This window comes from Sesamum indicum, linkage group LG15, assembly GCF_000512975.1.
Source record: "Sesamum indicum cultivar Zhongzhi No. 13 linkage group LG15, S_indicum_v1.0, whole genome shotgun sequence".
NCBI lineage: Eukaryota > Viridiplantae > Streptophyta > Magnoliopsida > Lamiales > Pedaliaceae > Sesamum > Sesamum indicum.
Window position 1 is genome coordinate 4942798 of NC_026159.1, and position 18293 is coordinate 4961090.

At 36.1% G+C, this 18293-nt stretch overlaps 3 protein-coding genes across 8 annotated transcripts in view; all 3 read left to right on the forward strand.

Moving 5' to 3' along the window:
- On the forward strand, positions 921-3992 carry LOC105177909. The gene is made up of 5 exons (XM_011101201.2): positions 921-1291; positions 2438-2556; positions 2889-2946; positions 3063-3140; positions 3518-3992. Exons 1-5 carry the CDS (start codon positions 1033-1035, stop codon positions 3709-3711), a joined length of 708 nt encoding a protein of 235 aa, XP_011099503.1. The 5' UTR covers positions 921-1032; the 3' UTR covers positions 3712-3992.
- On the forward strand, positions 4610-16803 carry LOC105177910 (DNA ligase 6). Of its 6 annotated transcripts, XM_020699089.1 has the most exons (20): positions 4610-6019; positions 6095-7007; positions 7097-7214; positions 7348-7429; positions 7645-7747; positions 7830-7926; positions 9217-9319; positions 10019-10135; positions 11364-11411; positions 12159-12256; positions 12344-12409; positions 13038-13197; positions 13391-13495; positions 14205-14254; positions 14531-14565; positions 14674-14735; positions 14811-14972; positions 15057-15145; positions 15509-15608; positions 16357-16803. In XM_020699089.1, the coding sequence occupies exons 1-20, from the start codon at positions 4682-4684 to the stop codon at positions 16663-16665; spliced, it is 4155 nt and encodes a 1384-aa protein (XP_020554748.1). In that variant the 5' UTR covers positions 4610-4681; the 3' UTR covers positions 16666-16803. The 6 variants fall into 6 exon arrangements, 4 of the variants coding, with proteins under 4 accessions (XP_020554748.1, XP_011099504.1, XP_011099506.1 ...); XM_011101202.2 differs by having other exon boundaries at positions 4610-7007; XM_011101204.2 differs by lacking the exon at positions 14811-14972 and having other exon boundaries at positions 4610-7007.
- Positions 17698-18293, forward strand: part of LOC105177911 (probable histone chaperone ASF1A) — a 3092-nt gene continuing 2496 nt past the window's right edge. The window contains exon 1 of the mRNA XM_011101207.2: positions 17698-18014. Within this exon, the coding sequence (XP_011099509.1) occupies positions 17906-18014 (109 nt within the window). The 5' untranslated portion in view covers positions 17698-17905. The remainder of the gene's footprint in view (positions 18015-18293) is intronic.

Below are 18293 nucleotides of genomic sequence, written 5' to 3' on the forward strand. Positions count from 1 at the left end.
AGAATTAATTGCATTATACGAGGCTGGGCGTGAATGTGTATGGCTTAGATCACTAATACATTATGTGCATGAATCATGTGGACTGCAACCAATCGAGAAAAGTCCCACAGTAATATATGAAGACAATGCAGCATGCATCGCCCAAATCAAGGATGGTTATATTAAAGGCGACAGAACCAAGCACATATTACCAAAATTTTTCTCCACTCACGAGCTTCAAGTGGAAGGCAAAGTTGATATTCAACAAATTTCATCAAGTCAGAACTTAGCAGATTTGTTTACGAAGGCATTACCAAAAAAGGTGTTCAAACAACTCATACGTAATATTGGCATGCGACACCTGAAAGATATCTGCCTCAATTGAGGGGGAGATTATACAACTGTACTCTTTTCCTTAGCCTTGGTTTTTATCCCATTGGGTTTTTCCAGGCAAGGTTTTTAACGAGGCAGGATGTATATGATAAAGAGGTATGCATTCAAGGGGGAGTATTATATATAATATGTATATATGAATGCATACACCTCTTCATATTCTTTTTTAATACCCATTATGTTATACACCCTTTTGTATCCCCCATTATAATTTGTAATTAAAATAGTTATGATGTATTTTGTAACCACAATTTTGGTGGTCTATAAATACCACCATGTATTTCATTTGTAAAGTGATTTTTGGAGTGAACAAATAAAGTTTGTTGGAGAAATACATATATTTTACTTTATATTCTATTAAGAGTGATAGGCTAATAAACTTAGAATTTCTCTAAGTTTATAACATATATGTATTTATATTATACTTTTTTACCAATATAAATAAATTTAATGAATTTAAATTCAATTTTTATTAGACAAAAACAAACTCACACGTGCAAAATAACATCTTCCAAACTATAAAAAAGCACAAACCTACTTCAGACGGTGTAATTGTCTGTAATCTAAATTATTCTCTGCACCATACCTGTTCGACAAAATTTCCCTATAAAAGGAGTGGAAAAAGGAAAGGAACAAAAACACATCCCCATCAATGATTTAATGCGCTTTCTCGGCTTTTCACAACCCACCCGTCTCCAAGTCTCTAGCTCGCTCCGACGCGCACGCTACTTTCTTGAATCTTCTCCCATGGCCCTCGCCCACTGTCCCTTGGCACTTCCGCCGGAAACTACAGAGCCCGTCCTCAGGAGAACTTCCATTCTCACCCGACCTCTTACAGTTCTCTCTTCTCCCATTTCTCGGAAGCTCAGAGCCCGCAATTTCTCCTTTTCTCCCAAACTCTTGAGAACCTCGCTTCAAGGTAATTAACTTTTCGAATTATAGAACTTTTTTGGTAGATGTGTTCTCCAGTTTACTCGTGCATATTGTGAGTTGGCGCCGGTGTGTCATTTTTGAATATGTTGGCTGTGGGTATATTATTGTTTTGCTTAAGCATCTGTTCCTTGTTTGATGTATTGACTCTATAATTTTTGATAAATGTTCTGCTCTCTCACCTCTCAATTCTTTATACGCGCATTTACCAGTTTCTGCTTTGTGCTTCCATTTGGTTCTAGATGGTAATTAAATTCTGAATGCCGCTTTAGTTTGTCTCTTTGGTGCTAGTATCGATTATTGAATGCGGGATTAGTTGGTTGATTCTAGTAGTAGTTATGGATTCCGACACTTCCTTTCCTTTTCTTTTTGTTTTGTGCCAAAGATATTAGTGCAGGACTTTCCTTTGCTTGTTCACATTGTGGGCAGTGGCATAAGATAGTTATCTCAGTGGGTTCAAGAAGTAGTCGTTAATAGTTCTTTGGTATGAGCTGTGATTGATTTGCTTGACCTTTTTTATTTTTTGGTTAAGGACTTCGTTGGCCGAAATGTTGCTATTTCATTATGTCATGTACATTCCAATACGAATTACTTTTTAAATCAGTAACAGTTTACTCAAGATGGCATCAGTGCAATAACACAAGCTTAGGATTAATGTGGAACTTCTAACCAGAAAAGAATTGTATAAACTGTAAAATATGTGTAGTTAGAATTGGAGCCAAAATAAACCACATATTTATGTTGTTTTCCTGAAATTGCATATGATAGTTGTAGAAGTTGATATACTTTTGTTAATGAAACTGATTAATATGTACTTTTATCTTTGTAGTTGTCTTGTGGTGCTCGAAATAGTTAATAAAAATGTTGCCCTGGGTGGGAGCAACTTTTCTCGTGTCAGGGACATATTCAGGGCGTGTGCTTAGATGCTTTTATAGTTTAAAAATTTGTGATGTGACTAGGGCTTGCTACTTTTGTTCAATTTGAATGTATCAGACATTATTCTTTTTGTGGGTTAAAGCTGCCTGTCTTTGGGCAAGGAGTTGGACATGTATCTGGCATTCATATTAGTGTCAGTCATGCAGTTTATACCAATGTGTGTTTCAATCATTTGGTGCTAACTTTGGTTCATTTTCAGTGAAATCCAAGCCAGAGGAATCTGAAGCTAGTCCAGTTGCAGAAACCTTCAACGACTTCAAGCAATTGCTTCTGCCAGTCATAGATCGCACCCCTTATCTTACTGAGGGTACAAAACAGGTATTTCTTCTTTCTTTCTGTTTCATTTGGAGGAATTATTCTTGCATATGGACCGGAATATATGGAAGTGTAGTTTGAATAGAATTTCTTCTGTGTTCTGGTTCAGAGATGTAGAATTTCTTCGTCTTGTTGCAATTAAAATGCCTTCTTGTGTTCATAGAGCAGACTTAGCCCTTTTCCCCTCCAATCATTTCTTTTCGCCATTATTTGTCGTTCTTTCTGATGTTCGCATTATATGTTGACATGCATGTTGCAGAGCTAAGATTGTTGCCATACGCTACTAATCCGTAGTTTTTGACCTTTTTCTTCTGTGGTTGAACTTGTTTATTTAGGCGACAGCAACCACTGCTGCTTTGGCGAAGAAATATGGGGCTGAGATAACAGTTGTAGGTATGACCCATCACACCAACAACTGAGTACTGGTTGGGCTGGGGAGAGGGGGAACTTTCATGTGCTGAGCTTTTAATGGCAGATTCTTGAAATACAGAACTTAACGTCTTTTGCAGTTATAGATGAAAAGGAGAAGGAAACATTGTTGCAGCATGAGACTCAACTAGCTAGTATCCGGTGGCATTTATCAGAAGGTAGGTTTTTGCCTAACTGATACACTTCATTTCACAGAGTTGGTTTTAGTAGGTTCAGCTGGTGAGGTCTCTGTAACATGTTATGCTCTATGAAACTTGCTTTTCCAAAAAGGATCTTTGAAATTCTGAGAGATGAGAATGTTATCTCATTTTTGTGTTTCACTCATTATCTTGCATTGGTTGCATCAAGAAGCATGCTGGACTAATTATGTTCAACGAACTTGCTTCAGTGACAACTACCTTTTGTAAATGATTGCTTAACTTTTTTTTCTTATAGATTAAAAAACTCCACTCTTTATGAGAAGTTTCTTGATTTGTTGTGTGTTGAATGTTTTTCTTTGTGATGGTTGGAGTCTGTTCAAATGTTGCTGCTACAGGTGGGTTCCAAGAATTTAAGCTGTTGGAGCGACTTGGAGAAGGAAACAAGCCAACAGCAATTATTGGAGAGGTTGCCGATGAGATGAATATGGATCTGGTCATTATGAGTATGGAGGCCATCCATTCCAAACATGTCGATGCAAATCTGCTGGCTGAGTTCATTCCATGTCCCGTTTTACTTTTGCCACTGTGACATGGGAAAATGGACACATGAAGCTGATGATATTAGGCTCTTGAATTTACAGATGAAAACAGAGGGGTGTGGAGACTTGTGGAATCCAGAAATGAGAAAGGGTTTTCCATTTCCAACTCGTTAGACTCCAATTTTTGGGATCTTGTATGCAAGTTGGAGTTGAGGATGTATTTATTGGAATAATGGCAATGTTTGTTGATTTTGATCTCCTCTTTACAGTAAAATTGTGAAAACTGTGTTGGGTTCTTCATTCTTTACTCTTTATTACTGTTAATGAAGTACACATATACGCACCTGTCTGTCTGTGTGTGCGTATAGAGAGATGAAGATGAAGAGAGATGGTATTCTCTGAAAATTTTGTTTGGTATCATCTGCCTGAAATATGCATCAAATTCAGGTCAAGAAACTCTAAGACTCCAAGGATCAAATTCAGGTTGGTCTATGCCAACAGGAAATTTGATATGATATTTGACAAATGAATACCTCTCTTCTGCCCAATTTTCAATACTAATTTAATATTTCGTTGATTATTTAATTACATAAACTAGCCAAAATATAAAAATGGATGATTAATTACAAATAAGGACATTTTATCTGATTCATATTTTGTTTATAAATATAATTACTCTAACGTCTTCAATATTAATAAATAGTAAATTATAGCAGGATTAATTCTTTCCACATGCTACAAATTCAAATACTAATTCTAATTCTAATCTCTGTCCTCATCTATTTTGATTAATTACTACTTATTATTATTAAGTAATCATTAGAACATAAAGACTCTTAAAAGAATCAAATAATAATTAAAAAACATAAACAATTAATAGAGATTATTTTCGGACTATATTAACGTTTTTTTTTTCTTTTTAAGCAAAAGAATAAGAGTTAGGGAAGTGCTAATAATTTAAGTTAAAAAAGAATCGTCGTTGCATTACGCTGTCCATGACCGGCCCCCCCGCGCGAACCAATGTCTGCTTCAAAACCACCAAAACCGCTAAATATAACCACCGCCGCCCTCCACCTCGCCGCCCTCTCCTCCCTCTCCCTGCCGCCACAGCCCCAACCCACTTTTCCCCTTGTCCCTCCCCCTGCCTTTATCCCCCACTCGAAACTCATTCCAAAAACCCGCTTCATCGTCGACGGCTTCAAACACGCCGACCCCAATTTCTCCGTCTCTTACTTCCTCTCTCACTTCCACTCCGACCATTACACGGGTCTCTCTCCGCAATGGTCCAACGGCATCATTTATTGCTCTTCCATCACTGCTAATCTCCTCCACCAAATCCTCAAAATTCCTCAACCCTTCATTTTCCCCTTACCTCTCTCCCAACCCGTGATAATTGATGGCGCCGAAGTTTGGCTCGTCGACGCGAATCACTGCCCTGGGGCAGTTCAGTTCTTGTTCAAGGTCCCAGGGAGCTGTGATAGGGGTGCAGGTAGTAGTGGTGTTGTTACATTTGAGAAGTATGTCCATACTGGTGATTTTAGGTATTGTGATGAAATGAAGAACGAGAGTGCAGTTTCTGAGTTTATTGGTGCTGATGCTGTGTTTTTGGATACAACTTATTGTAATCCTAAGTTTGTGTTTCCGAGTCAGGAGGAGTCCATTGATTATATTGTTGGGGTGATTGAGAGGATAGGGGTTGAGAATGAGGGTGTAGTCGCAAAGAATGTTCTGTTTTTGGTGGCTACATATGTCATTGGAAAGGAGCGGATTTTGGTGGAGATATCTCGGCGGTGTAAGAGGAAGATTCATGTGAGTGCCAGGAAGATGGCGGTTCTGAGTGCCTTGGGTTTCGGGGAAAGTGGGGTTTTTACAGAGGATGAGTTGGAGAGTGATGTTCATGTTGTTGGTTGGAATGTGTTGGGCGAGACTTGGCCATACTTTCGGCCTAACTTTGTGAAGATGAAGGAGATTATGAGTGAGAGAGGTTATTCTAAGGTTGTTGGTTTTGTTCCAACTGGCTGGACATATGAAGTCAAGCAGAATAAGTTTTCTGTGAGGAGCAAGGATTCTTTCGAGATTCATCTTGTTCCTTATAGTGAACATTCAAACTACGATGAGCTCAGAGAGTTTGTGAAATTTTTGAAGCCAAAACGTGTTATCCCGACAGTTGGTGCTGACGTAGAGAAAGTTGATAGCAAACAAGCCATTTCAATGAGGAAGCATTTTGCTGGGTTGGTTAATGAAATGGCCATCAAGCAAGAATTCTTGATGGGTTTTCTTCGTGGTGGGAGCGGGCTGGTGGATGTAGAGAAGGATTGTCCTATTGTACTTCACAATATTCCAGATCAAGAGGATGAGGTCATTGCCTCTACTCCAAATTGTTGCAGTGATGTTGAATTGGAGGGTGACATAAAGTCTTCATTTCCTCAACAGGTATCTGCTTCAAGTAATTTAGAAGATATGAAAGATAATGACTTGGAGAAATCTGTAAAGGAACTTCAAGACTGCTTGCCCAGTTGGGTCACGCTATGCCAGATGTTGGATTTACTTGGTGCAGCTGGTGGAAATGTTGTTGAAGCTGTTTCAAATTTTTATGAACATGAAACTGAGTTTCATGAACAGGTTCTCCCCAGTACATCTGCCTCCTTTACTTCCCTGGGAAACTCAGAAAACCAGCCTCCTTTACCTTTTGAATCTCAAAATGTCAAGGGCATAAATCGCTCTGAAGATATCTCTTTCAGCCAAAATTTCAAATTATCTAGTTCTGTGAATATAAAGAAGAGTGGAGTTTCTCCTGGGAAAAGGAAGAGAAACCTTGACAGCAAGACAAAAAAGAGAGCAAGAGCAGATTCAACTGGGAATTCCAGTGATTTGAAGCAATATCGGATAACTAAGTTTTTTAACAAGAAAATGCCTGTTGTCCCTGAAGATAGTAAAGTTGAAGTTGAATCTTGTAACTTTAATGATGGTCAAAGTAGGTTGCCAGTTGATGCCACAAAATTATACAAAGAAGAGGTGAATCAATTTATTCAAATTGTCAGTGGTGGTGAATCATTAAGAAGCTATGCTACCACCATTCTTGAGAAGACCAAAGGAGACATTAATATGGCTCTGGATATATATTATAATGACAATATTGGTACCACCATTGATGTTAATGATAGTAATAGATTGATGGAATCTGAATGTCCCAGCAGAGTCAGCTCTGTGGATGATGACGCTCTAGTATCTGAGAGCAGCAAACTTGAAACCAAGTCTGATATTTTTCCCCCAGCTTTACCAAAGGATAACGTGTCTGTAAATTATATATCGTTGCCTCCTGAAAGATACTCTCCTACAGAGCATGGTTGGTCAACTTAATCTCTCAAGATCTATTATAAAATTTATGTATGTCATGTTGGTATACCATTTCTCAAGGCTGAGAATGCTTTCCAGCTTGCTGGAGGAAAGGACAGCCAGCTCCATACATTCATATAGCACGAACTTTTGATTTAGTGGAAGAAGAAAAGGGCAAGCTAAAAGCTACATCAATGCTATGCAACATGTTTAGGAGGTCTTTTCCCTGTGTATTTGCACTTTATTTAAAGCTGTTATATTTCTTTCCAAGTTACTGGTATAAAGTAAGTGGCATTTTTCTTAGATAAATTATATCCTTTTCATCAAAACCAGTATTCTTCGTTATACAGTTTATTGGTCCTATCACCAGAAGATGTGCTACCCACTGTGTATTTGTGCACAAATAAAATTGCTCCTGAGCATGAAAATTTGGTAATTTTTCTTAACCTTGTTTCTCACGTCATTCTATTAGAATGTTATATGATCCTTGAATGATGCAACAGCTGAACATTACAATATTGTGGAGGGAAAAACCCTCCGAATGCGGTTCTGTTTAATACCTCTTTGCTTGTACATATACAGCTAATTTTCATACTTATCTCATATTAATACTTGAATGGTTTGCTTCATATTCTGTGATGTTGTAGGAACTAAATATTGGTGGTAGCATTGTTGTTGCAGCTCTGGAAGAAGCTTGTGGGACCAGCAGAGCTAAAATAAGCAATCTTTATAATAGCCTTGGTGATCTTGGTATTTCAATATAATCAACTGCATCTTTTGCTCACCTTACAGCATTTCTTTTGTGGCAGTCTAATATTACGTACTGAATCAGGTGATGTTGCTCAGCTTTGCCGCCAAACCCAGACACTGCTTGCTCCTCCATCAGCCCTTACAATTCAAGGAGTGTTTTCTGTTCTCCGCAAGATAAGGTATGTGTTTCCTAGTTATACAGAAAGATGTAATCAAATACTCTTTGTTCATGATCTAGTGTGAGCCGACAATTGCTGTGTAATTAATTTCCTAAAGTCCAAAGTGTCGGTCCAAGAATTTATTTGGAGCATATATGCATAGGTGGAGGATCTGCTAAATACTTTCCAACTAATATGTTACTTTACTTTTTATGATGAAAAATAGCACATCTTATGTTCTTCATTCTGACCAGTGTGTAGTGCCACTTTCTTTCTTCGACTTTTGGTACTCCATTATCTTTAGTAAATATCAATTGTTTTATGCATAGGTCTATTTGCTTATCTGAACACTGTTTCAATTGAATAAGCAATGAGTCAAGAATTCAATGTGTTATATGTCTTCTGAAGTAATTGTAGGTCTTTAAATCAGTCAGTCGTTCCTCATAATGTTATAGTTCCAATTTTGTCCTTGCCTAACTCCCTCTCTCCTGTCATATGGGCAATTTTTTTATTTTATTTTCTAAGACCCTGAGCACTTATATTAGTGAGTACATGCAGGAGCTTGATTCCATTATGATTCATTGGAGAGGTTTTTTACATTTTCAGCACAAAGTCAAAGCAATCGACAAAATGAGAAGTATGAAGTATTTGTTAAGAGGAAGAATAATAACATAGTTAGCATCACAGTTCTTGAAGAAGATAGAAAGAAAAAAGAATATGGCGTCTAACAATAAGTTTTGGCTGGACAGATGACCCTATCTGACTGTTTGTCTGATTTTGATCTAGTGGCAGCTCAAAATTTTCATCAGTATAAGCTATGATAACTCTAAAACTCAAACAAGAAGTGCAGCAGCAGAATTCAGGGTTTTTGTTTCAAGAAATTTAAATTTGTTAATAGAAGTGTTCTTACTTTAACTATGTTGAGATATTAGGTAAACCTAGGATTCAGGTGTTCCTCTACTAGAGGCTAGAACTACAATGGTAAGATTCTAAATGTGATGGCTCAGAAATCTGGATCGGCGTATACTCTGGAGAACCTTGAGTTTTCTATGTTTTTTTGCTCTAAATTAGTTTGAGAAGAGCTCTTTATTATTCTATTGTGATGAATGCATAGTTATTTCACACTGAAGTTTGCTTTTAACACCTTTGTTGGTGATATTTTTAGTTATTGGTGTTTATGTGTATTATTGTGGACATGTGTTCTGTGATTAGAGATGTTCTCCATGGTAATTTGATTTAAAAATCTTCACATCTTATCTTGCCTTCTGTATTCTCTACAAACATGTTCCTCCTTTACATGAAATTCATCAGTGTACAAACAGGTAGTGGCAGTACAACCAGGAAGAAAAGCCTCATTGTGAATCTCATGTGTTCATGTAGAGAGAAGGAGATGAAATTTCTTGTCAGAACTTTGGTATGATAAAAGTTACATTTTGCTTATTTTAACCAAGTTTCCATTCATAAGTAATTTTTTGCATTTACATGTTGAAGATGTATGGAAAAATAATTTAAACCTTAGCTTCATCGTTTCAGATTTTCCTCATTTTGATTTTTTTTTTCTTTATGTTCTAGTTATACTTATCCAGGTAAATTGTATACGGATAGACAAAGATGTTAATCCAGGGTGCTTGAGTTTGACTTTTAGTTGCACTGCGTTCATTCTCTGCACTCTTACTCTTCACGGTACTGGATCAGTTCTTAGAGTTGGTGTTTAATGCTGTGGAACAAGAACAGGAAACTTTTGGAAAAGATTGGAAGGAGGATAGGAATTTTTTGTTCTGTGAGATCTGCAGATGTTAGAGTGGTAAAAAAGATGGGAGACTGGTAAGATTAGCAAACAAGAAAACATGCAGGACATAAGGGGAAATGCGAGGCTACCCTCTATGATCTAGATGCACTTGTATCTTCAAATCCTTGAGGAGTTTGGTGATACATATAGTTAGTAATGTTGTTGGCATCCCTTTAATGACTGTGTATTGTGTATGGCACAGGACTCTTGAGTAGAAGCCATCTCTTCTGTTAGTTTGTTTTACGTTTTTATTTGTTTTTCCCCAGTTAAGTATCCGCCATGCCTGCAAGGAAAAATGACTTTATGTTTTTCTCTTTCATGTAGGTTAGGAACTTAAGGATTGGAGCTATGATGAGAACCATTCTTCCTGCTTTAGCTCAGGCCATTGTGATGAACTCGGCTGATGAAGGAGTAGCTGAAAACTTGAAGGATCATATTCAGGTCTGTTTCGTTTTCTTTTCTCATCTGTTTTTTATTTTGTTGATACCACCTTGTAGATGATAAGGGTAAAATTCATGTTCGTCTCTAACATTTACGCAACTTCAAAATCATCTCTGACAAGTTTTCGGCGTTAACTTATGACAATTTCCCTAAATTACCTTTCTAAAAGTTCTATCTTATGACATAAATCATTTTGGTCTCTCATATTTAATTTTCAATGGCAATTTAGTCCCTTGCACATAAGTTTGCGTGGAAAGAATATAGTATTTTTGCATGGAAAAAGGAGCTAATAGTTTATTCAAAACATATTTAGTTTTTGTAGCATGTGTATTTACGTAATGAGTTGGTCTTATAATGTGTTTATATATTTTCCTGTAACATGTTTCCCAAGACTGACTTTTAACTTAATAAGAATAAAAAAAAGTATTTTTATTTAGTTTTAATCACGGGCTACAAAAAAATTGTTCGTGACATGTTTTTCCTTAGATTAACTTTCAAGAAAATATGTTTCATGCACAAATTACATCTTGTTGAACTTGAGTGCTCCTACAAAATGCTATATAAACATTGATAAAAACTCAAATAATTTATTAACTTAATACTAAATAAATGTATATTTTGTACTGATATTTTTTGTGTATGAGAGTTCTTATGGAATGATATATATACATAATAAATTAAATTATTTATCAACTTAAATTAAATAAACACATACTCTCTACTTAACAAAAAATAACTTTTGTCATGCTCAAAATATGTTTTTTGGACTTGAGAACTCTTGGATAGTGTGATTTAGTGTGATTTAAGCATACCTAATAATTTGAGTAATATTTAGTCTAAATTAGATAAGCATATATATATTTACTAACCTTTAACAAAAATATTAATCTTTTTCCATTCAAATTTATGTGTAAGGGACTCAATTGCACTTGAGTTTAAAATTCCGTTGTCCAAAATGATTTAGAAGGGTAATTTAGGAAATCACATATTTGGTCAGACATTAATGCCAAAAATTCGTTGGAGGAAATAATTTGAAGCTAATTGAAAAGACATGGATGATTTTGGAGTTGGGTTGAAATGTCAGGGATGAAAATGAATTTTAAACCATATGATAATATTTATGATCTCTCTTTTTTTGACTTCTGCTTGTTTTTATTAGTGAACTCCAGTTCACTGGAAGAATGGTGTATTATGTCTACTAAAATTTTCTTTTCTTTCTTTTTGGTAGCATCTTTCAAGTGCAGTAGTTGAATCATATAACATACTTCCAAACTTGGTAAGTTTTGACTTCTCAGTCTTCCCTCTTTTATTGTTGCTTGGTTGTATCATCACAGTACTCTGTTCATAAATGGAATATGTTTAAAAGCCCATACATGAATATACTCTTAAACCGCGCATTTCCAACTTTAAATGGACTTAAGCAAATGGATAAGATGCTTGCATATGGAACTTATGAGAGGCCTTTCAAGTTCATATCTCGGCTATACCACCTTTTTGATTTAAAGGCTGAAAGATTTTAATGGAGAAAGATCACCTGATTCCTTGCCTAATTATTATTTTTCGCATAATTGCATAATTCCTACATATATGACTTCTGTACTTTCTCTATAGCATATTATTGTGACGTCTGCCTTTTTCATTTTTGTGCTTCCAAATGATAAAGGAGCAAAGGAGTTTTGAACATATCGAATCCACTTGGTTTCCTTCTTCATTCTTTCGTTGCAGGATCTGGAGTGTGGGCGTTTTACCAATGTACTCATCTATTTCTAGTCTTATATTATCTGCTCCAGACTTAGCATTTCTCCCCCTTCAATTTCCTGCAGTTAGGAACAAATCATTTAAGGAATAAAGGCATTTACCTTGTCTTTGGTTCTCAATAAAATTAATTGCTTAATTGTACAAGAGTCTAAGCATTGTTAGCTAGTATCATGCAGCTAATTTTTTTCCCCTCTTGATATGGAGTTATAGAGACAGTTGTTTGCTGGTTTGAGATATCCTGAATGTCTTAACTTCTTATGGTCAGGATTTACTTATCCCATCCTTGATGGAGAAAGGGATTGAATTTTCATCATCAACCCTATCAATGGTTCCTGGCATACCAATCAAGCCCATGCTTGCCAAGTATTGTGGCTACCACTTCTGGCTCTATCATAAGAAACGGTTTTTACTAGAGTTCTGTTTCCTTATATTTTTGGTATCTTATTGCAGGATTACTAATGGAGCACCTCAGGTGCTGAAGAATTTCCAATATATGGCGTTTACGTGTGAATTTAAGTAAGTTTTGTTGAACTTACATTATCATCTTTTTCCTTTAGGATGGATCTTCACCATATCTGTTGATGAAAGATATCCTCATGAGAAACTGAACTGACGAATGATAGCCGAACAGTTGTAATAAGGCCTACAGGACAAGATACTCGCCTAAGCTCTAAACCCCCTCCCCGAATAAGAGATGTTCCTTAGTCATTTTAAACCTTTTTGAGAAACATAAAGCTTTCTTGCTTATACCTGATTTTTGTTTGAGTTCAATGGTAAGGAGGTTTGTCTGCCAAGTGTTTAAGAAGTCACTGATTCGGTCCTCTATTTGGGTATTTTGAGAGTTGGCCATTTCTGTCTCTTCCAATTTCAGTTACTTTTAATTCTTACATTATATTGGATCTGAGAAGTCAGAAATTAGTATTTGCACAAGATATTCTCCCACTTATAGTTCTTTGTAGGATGCTATCCGGAGCATAAGCAATTTGGTTAAATTGATATTACCATATATATGAAAAATAATAGAATGGCTGATAATTTTTCTTTAAAATACCATCAGTTCTAATTGCCCTAGTCATGTCTGTCATGCAGTTGACTTCAATATAGCAATGTCTGAACAATATTAAAATTTCATTGTGTCCTCTAGATATGATGGCCAACGTGCTCAAATTCACAGATTAGCAGATGGTTCTGTACGTGTCTTCTCAAGGAATGGTGATGAAACCACATTGAGATTCCCTGATTTAGTTGACATAGTCAAGGATTGTTGTCTTCATGCAACAGATACTTTTATTTTGGACGCAGAGGTGATCCTATCACTCATTCTTCTTTCTTCTTTTTTTTTTGTTTATTTTCTGTATTACGTTATTCAAGACTGTACCTAAATTATCTTGCTATTTGCAATCTGTGGGTGGGTTAATATGTTTATTGCCGAGCTTCATCTATTACAGAATCATGAGTTATGCAGGTACACATAAAAGCACATTCTTTTCATTTCAGGTGGTAGCAATTGATAGGAGGAACAGTAAGCTTATGTCATTTCAAGAGCTTTCTTCCCGGGAGAGAGGGAGTAAGGATTCGCTGATTGCTTTAGACAAAATAAAGGTCATCTAATCTCATCACATGAAAATAGTTTTGACTTAGATCTACTGATATGTCAACTAAACTTCTTTTTATCTTTGTTATATATATGATTTACTAAGATAATAAGATTATGTATTCGTAGCTACCAAGTAGCGCCCATAAATCTGTGAAATTATGGATTGTAGTTCAATTTGCTAGTCTTTAAGTAGTCTTTTTGTTTGCATTGTTGCCTTTTCTATTGATTTACATATAAAACTTATATTAGTTATTAAGCCCAGTTAATGAAAATCCATTATTTTCCTGATCAATAGGAAGGTGCTTAAGTGATCAGTCAGGACCTCGTTTCAATATTGCTTTTTTCAAAATGAATGGTTATATCTGAACTTGGAAACTGTTTTTCTTTGAGTTTTTGGCAGCTTTAATCTGTCAAGAAGCCTTTTAAGGGTCTTATATATTACTCTAGTTCAGAACACATAAGAATGGGTGGAAATGAAATGCTCAGTTACTAGGTAAAATCATTAGTATTATAAGCAACAAATGAATACATGAAGCATCAAGATCTCAAAAATAAAATAGATCACAAGATAAACTGCCAAGAGGGTTTGTTACTGGAAAAATATTTGCTACCTGTTTCAGCACTGTAGATTAAATTCATAATTCCAGATATGAGCTGCTTTTTGATTAAAAATTCTAATCATATTAGTGTAACTGATATCTTCTATTCATGCAGGTTGACATATGCATTTTTGTGTTTGACATCATGTTTGCAAATGGAGAGCAGTAAGTGTTGTCCACAGTTATTGTGAGTATGTGCTGGTTTTCCTACATGAATAGAGATTATACATTTAATGTACAAGTTAAAGAGGTTCACATGATGATCATATTTAGTGGGAAAAGATACCGGAGCCTACCACTTCCATGAATGTGATACGCTTAGTCTAAAAGATCTTTTGATCTCAACCTTTGATTTAGTGTCAGCTTGCTTCTCTTATCGTTTTCGTGTCTTTGAAAATGCATGTTCAAGAACTTCTCAGGCTACTTAAAATTACCTTGCAGGTTCTTGGATCTACCCCTCCGTCAGCGGCGACAATGTACGCACTTCCTTGTGCATTTAGATCATTTTATGACTGGTTATTAGATGACACATATTATACCATATATCAGTTCTAAGTCTGATTATGTATTCTCTGTTGAATCAGATTTGAAGGATTTACTTGGTGAAGAAAAACCGGGTTACTTCGAGTATGCTAGAGAAATGACGGTAAATTCTTAGTGTTTATTGTGAATTATGTCAGTGTATTATTTCTGTCACAATGAAATTACCCAACTCTTCTAGGTGGAATCCGAAGATGCTGATGTAAAAAATGAAGCTACATTGAATAGGATGAACAGTTTTCTTAATGATGCCATTCGTTCCTCATGTGAAGGCATCATGGTTAAATCGCTTGATGTTAATGCTGGATATACTCCATCAAAGCGTTCTGATGCCTGGTTGAAGGTGTTATATTAGGTCCAAGAACATTTTAAAAATAAGAAGTACATGTACTTTATTCCTCGAGCAAATTATCTTTTTCTTTGGCAGGTCAAAAGAGATTATGTTGAAGGACTAAGTGATTCCTTGGACTTGGTTCCAATTGGAGCTTGGCATGGAAATGGAAGAAAAGCAGGATGGTGATACTACTATCCTTAAGTTTTCTCTGCTTTTTTTGAAAACAACTGATAGGAAGTTCAATATTGTATATGTTCCACGCTTTAGTACATGTGTTATGGCTCATGATATGAGGCTAATCATCAATATGGGAATAATTAGTTCTATCATATCACATAAAATGTAAGCAATTAGTTGTCAATGCTAATGGATCGAGCTGAATCCTGTTCTCGAATTAGTATTGCTACTACATATACGTAACCACAAACTAGTATGGAACTTCGAGTACATGATGCTAGTATCTTCTTTTCGTTTCTTATTCAGGTTCTTGACAGATAAGAGAAATCATTTTGCAAGTTTATAAATCTGCGTTTATTGATTTCCAGGTTTAGTCCTTTTCTGATGGCCTGCTACAACCCTGATACTGAAGATTTCCAGAGTGTCTGTCGTGTAATGTCTGGAATTTCAGATGCTTTTTACACAGAGGTACATGGAACCTATTATTTTAGTGGTGCCATTATTGTGTATATGGGATGAGGGAACCGGTGAGATTAAAGATAGCATTCATTATTTTTTAAAACATGATATGCTTTTCATTGTTGGAGGAGTTTGTTGGTGTGTGATTTGGTGCATCTAGTCAAATAAGTATCGGTTTTCCCCTTACTGGGATTAAATTTCCTTTAATCTCATCCAGACTTGTAACTTTGCTCTCAGTTAACCTCTACCAGCTGGAATAAGAGTCCTGCTTAGTCTGTGCTATCAATTAAGTGTCAATGCTATTGCTATTGCTACTAATTGGATGCATCTGAATGATGTTATTGAATTTTTGGTTGAAAAGAGCATGTGATATTTGGTCCACTTGTTTTAGGTAAAGAGAGGCTTCAGACCAAGCATTCTCTAAGAAAGCTTGCACCCAGCACTTGCTTTCATCACATTAATGGTGTGGTCTTTAAAAAAAGAAAAAGGGATTCATTAATCAATTTGAAATTCTATAATAGTCAGTCATCAGTGGAAGTGAGCAACATGGTGATGATTGGTCTAAATCTTCGACTAGAAGCTTATTTTGACCTGCCCAGAAGGCCAATACATATAGGAAGCTGTTAGACTTCTGTCAAACAAAAATAATCGTTCTGCCTGTCACACCTAGTGGCTATGCTCCCGGGATTTGCATGTTTATTCATCCATTTGCTGGTTGTTGCACAACACATTAACTTGTTCTGCTTGCTCTTTGCAGATGAAAGAGTTCTTCTCCGGGGACAGAGTTCTTTCTAAAAGACCACCATACTATAAGACATCCGAGATGCCTGACATGTGGTTTTCTCCAGAGTTTGTCTGGGAGATAAGGGGCGCGGACTTCACAGTATCACCAGTTCATCATGCTGCCATTGGTTTAATCCATCCATCTCGCGGTATTTCAGTTAGATTTCCTAGGTTTATCCGATCTCTATCAGATAGAAAGCCAGAAGAATGTAGCACGGCTGCAGATATAGCCGACATGTTCAGTTTGCAGACAAGAAAAATGGATGTAAACACCAAAAGATGAATACAGATACAGTTTTGTATATGGTGCAGTTTTCTTTGTACAAATCTTTTGCGCAACTTCACTGGACAGTGTCATTTTGCCACTTTATCTTTGTAAAAAGATATTGTACAGTTAAATGGGCAAAGAAATGCAATATTTCATCGTTATGTTTCACATTTTTGTCAAGAATCTAATGCATTAAATGCAACTATACAATAGTAGTATGTTTCTGTTACTCTTTCAGACTAATGCAAAGAAACAGCAGTTCGGGAACTTTACTGTCAAAAACCAGCTCTTATATATTCATGTACATAATCCAGATATATAGTATGCAAGATTCTGTGCTTCTCTAAGATTGCTCATAAGTTGCATGAATTGAACACAGCCCGAACTTGGTGGTGCATGCATCACTTTTCTGTTTCTCGACCTCCATTTAGTGCAACTCCAAATTCATCAAATCACTCCATGACATTCATCACGTTCATTTTGCTCTTGACTTCCATCTTCATGTAGGAATGTCATTAAACTAATTGAGGTAATGCTATTAAACTAATTAATGTAGACTTATTTTGACCAAAAAAATAAATGAGGCACTGTTTCAAAATATTTCAAAACACCACCAAAACTTTCGATTTAATTAGATTTTGTTAAAACATAACAGTTAGGATCATAGAGAGATCTCTTTAAAAGGTAAAGGACTATAATGATATATTTAAGAGATAAAGGACTAAAATGAGAAGAAAACTAAAAATGAAGAACTAATGAAGAGATTCGGCCTTAACAAACTATCTCAATGATATGGTAATTGAACTTATGTTTACTTTTTTATGGGCCATATGATTATGTAGAGGCCCAATTACGTTGTGTCCCAGTCAAATGGGCCGAAGCCCAATCCATTAAGCTAAAAAAAAGCAAGTTAAATATCAAACAAGCCCAGATATTGAAGGAACTCCCGCCAAATTCCAAAACCGGCTACACCCGGTTGCCAAAACAGTAGCCAGTCACCTGTATAAATTCCCCCCAAACTCGTAGACTCAACTTTTGCTTTGGTGTTCTTCGTCTAATTATTAAAAAAAAAAAAAAAGAATTACATCAAATTGTTGCTTCGTTCATCGTTCAAGTAAATTCTTGTCTCTTTTAGGGTGGAATCGTTGCTGGTGTTGTTCCGTTTGATGAAGTTTACTTTGCTTGAGGTTCCATCAGAGGCGTATTTGAGCAACGCGAGCCGTGTGAAGATTGGGACTGCTTCGGTTTTGGTACAATGAGTGCGGTGAACATCACGAACGTGGCGGTGCTGGACAACCCGGCATCGTTTTTGTCCCCTTTTCAGTTCGAAATCTCCTACGAGTGTGTAACTCCTCTAAAAGACGGTAATTGTTTTCGTTTTCTTTTTGGTTTCTTACTTCTCGGCTGTTTGATGTGTGTTTATGCGTAACATTTTAATTTATTGTGTTGAGAAATTTTAGGGTTAGTTGGTTCTTTGATATGTGAAGTAGGGTTTGTGGCAGTGGAATATTTGGTTTTTATTTTTTGTTATTTGATTGACTTTTGTTATTGCCATTGGGGACTTGCTGATTTAGCTGAGAAAGATGATACATTTTGGTAAGGAAAGAATGCCAAGGGCGTGCTAGGGTTTTGTAATGCGCAAG

Excerpts from the sequence above, each read along its gene's own strand:
- LOC105177909 (XM_011101201.2), top strand. The coding sequence starts at position 1,033 with ATGCGCTTTCTCGGCTTTTCACAACCCACCCGTCTCCAAGTCTCTAGC. Across the intron at positions 1,292-2,437 it reads CTTGAGAACCTCGCTTCAAG|TGAAATCCAAGCCAGAGGAA; the intron begins GTAATTAACTTT and ends GTTCATTTTCAG. Across the intron at positions 2,947-3,062 it reads GGCTGAGATAACAGTTGTAG|TTATAGATGAAAAGGAGAAG; the intron begins GTATGACCCATC and ends CGTCTTTTGCAG.
- LOC105177910 (XM_011101202.2), top strand. The coding sequence starts at position 4,682 with ATGTCTGCTTCAAAACCACCAAAACCGCTAAATATAACCACCGCCGCC. Across the intron at positions 7,008-7,096 it reads ATACTCTCCTACAGAGCATG|CTTGCTGGAGGAAAGGACAG; the intron begins GTTGGTCAACTT and ends AATGCTTTCCAG. Across the intron at positions 14,255-14,530 it reads ATGTTTGCAAATGGAGAGCA|GTTCTTGGATCTACCCCTCC; the intron begins GTAAGTGTTGTC and ends ATTACCTTGCAG.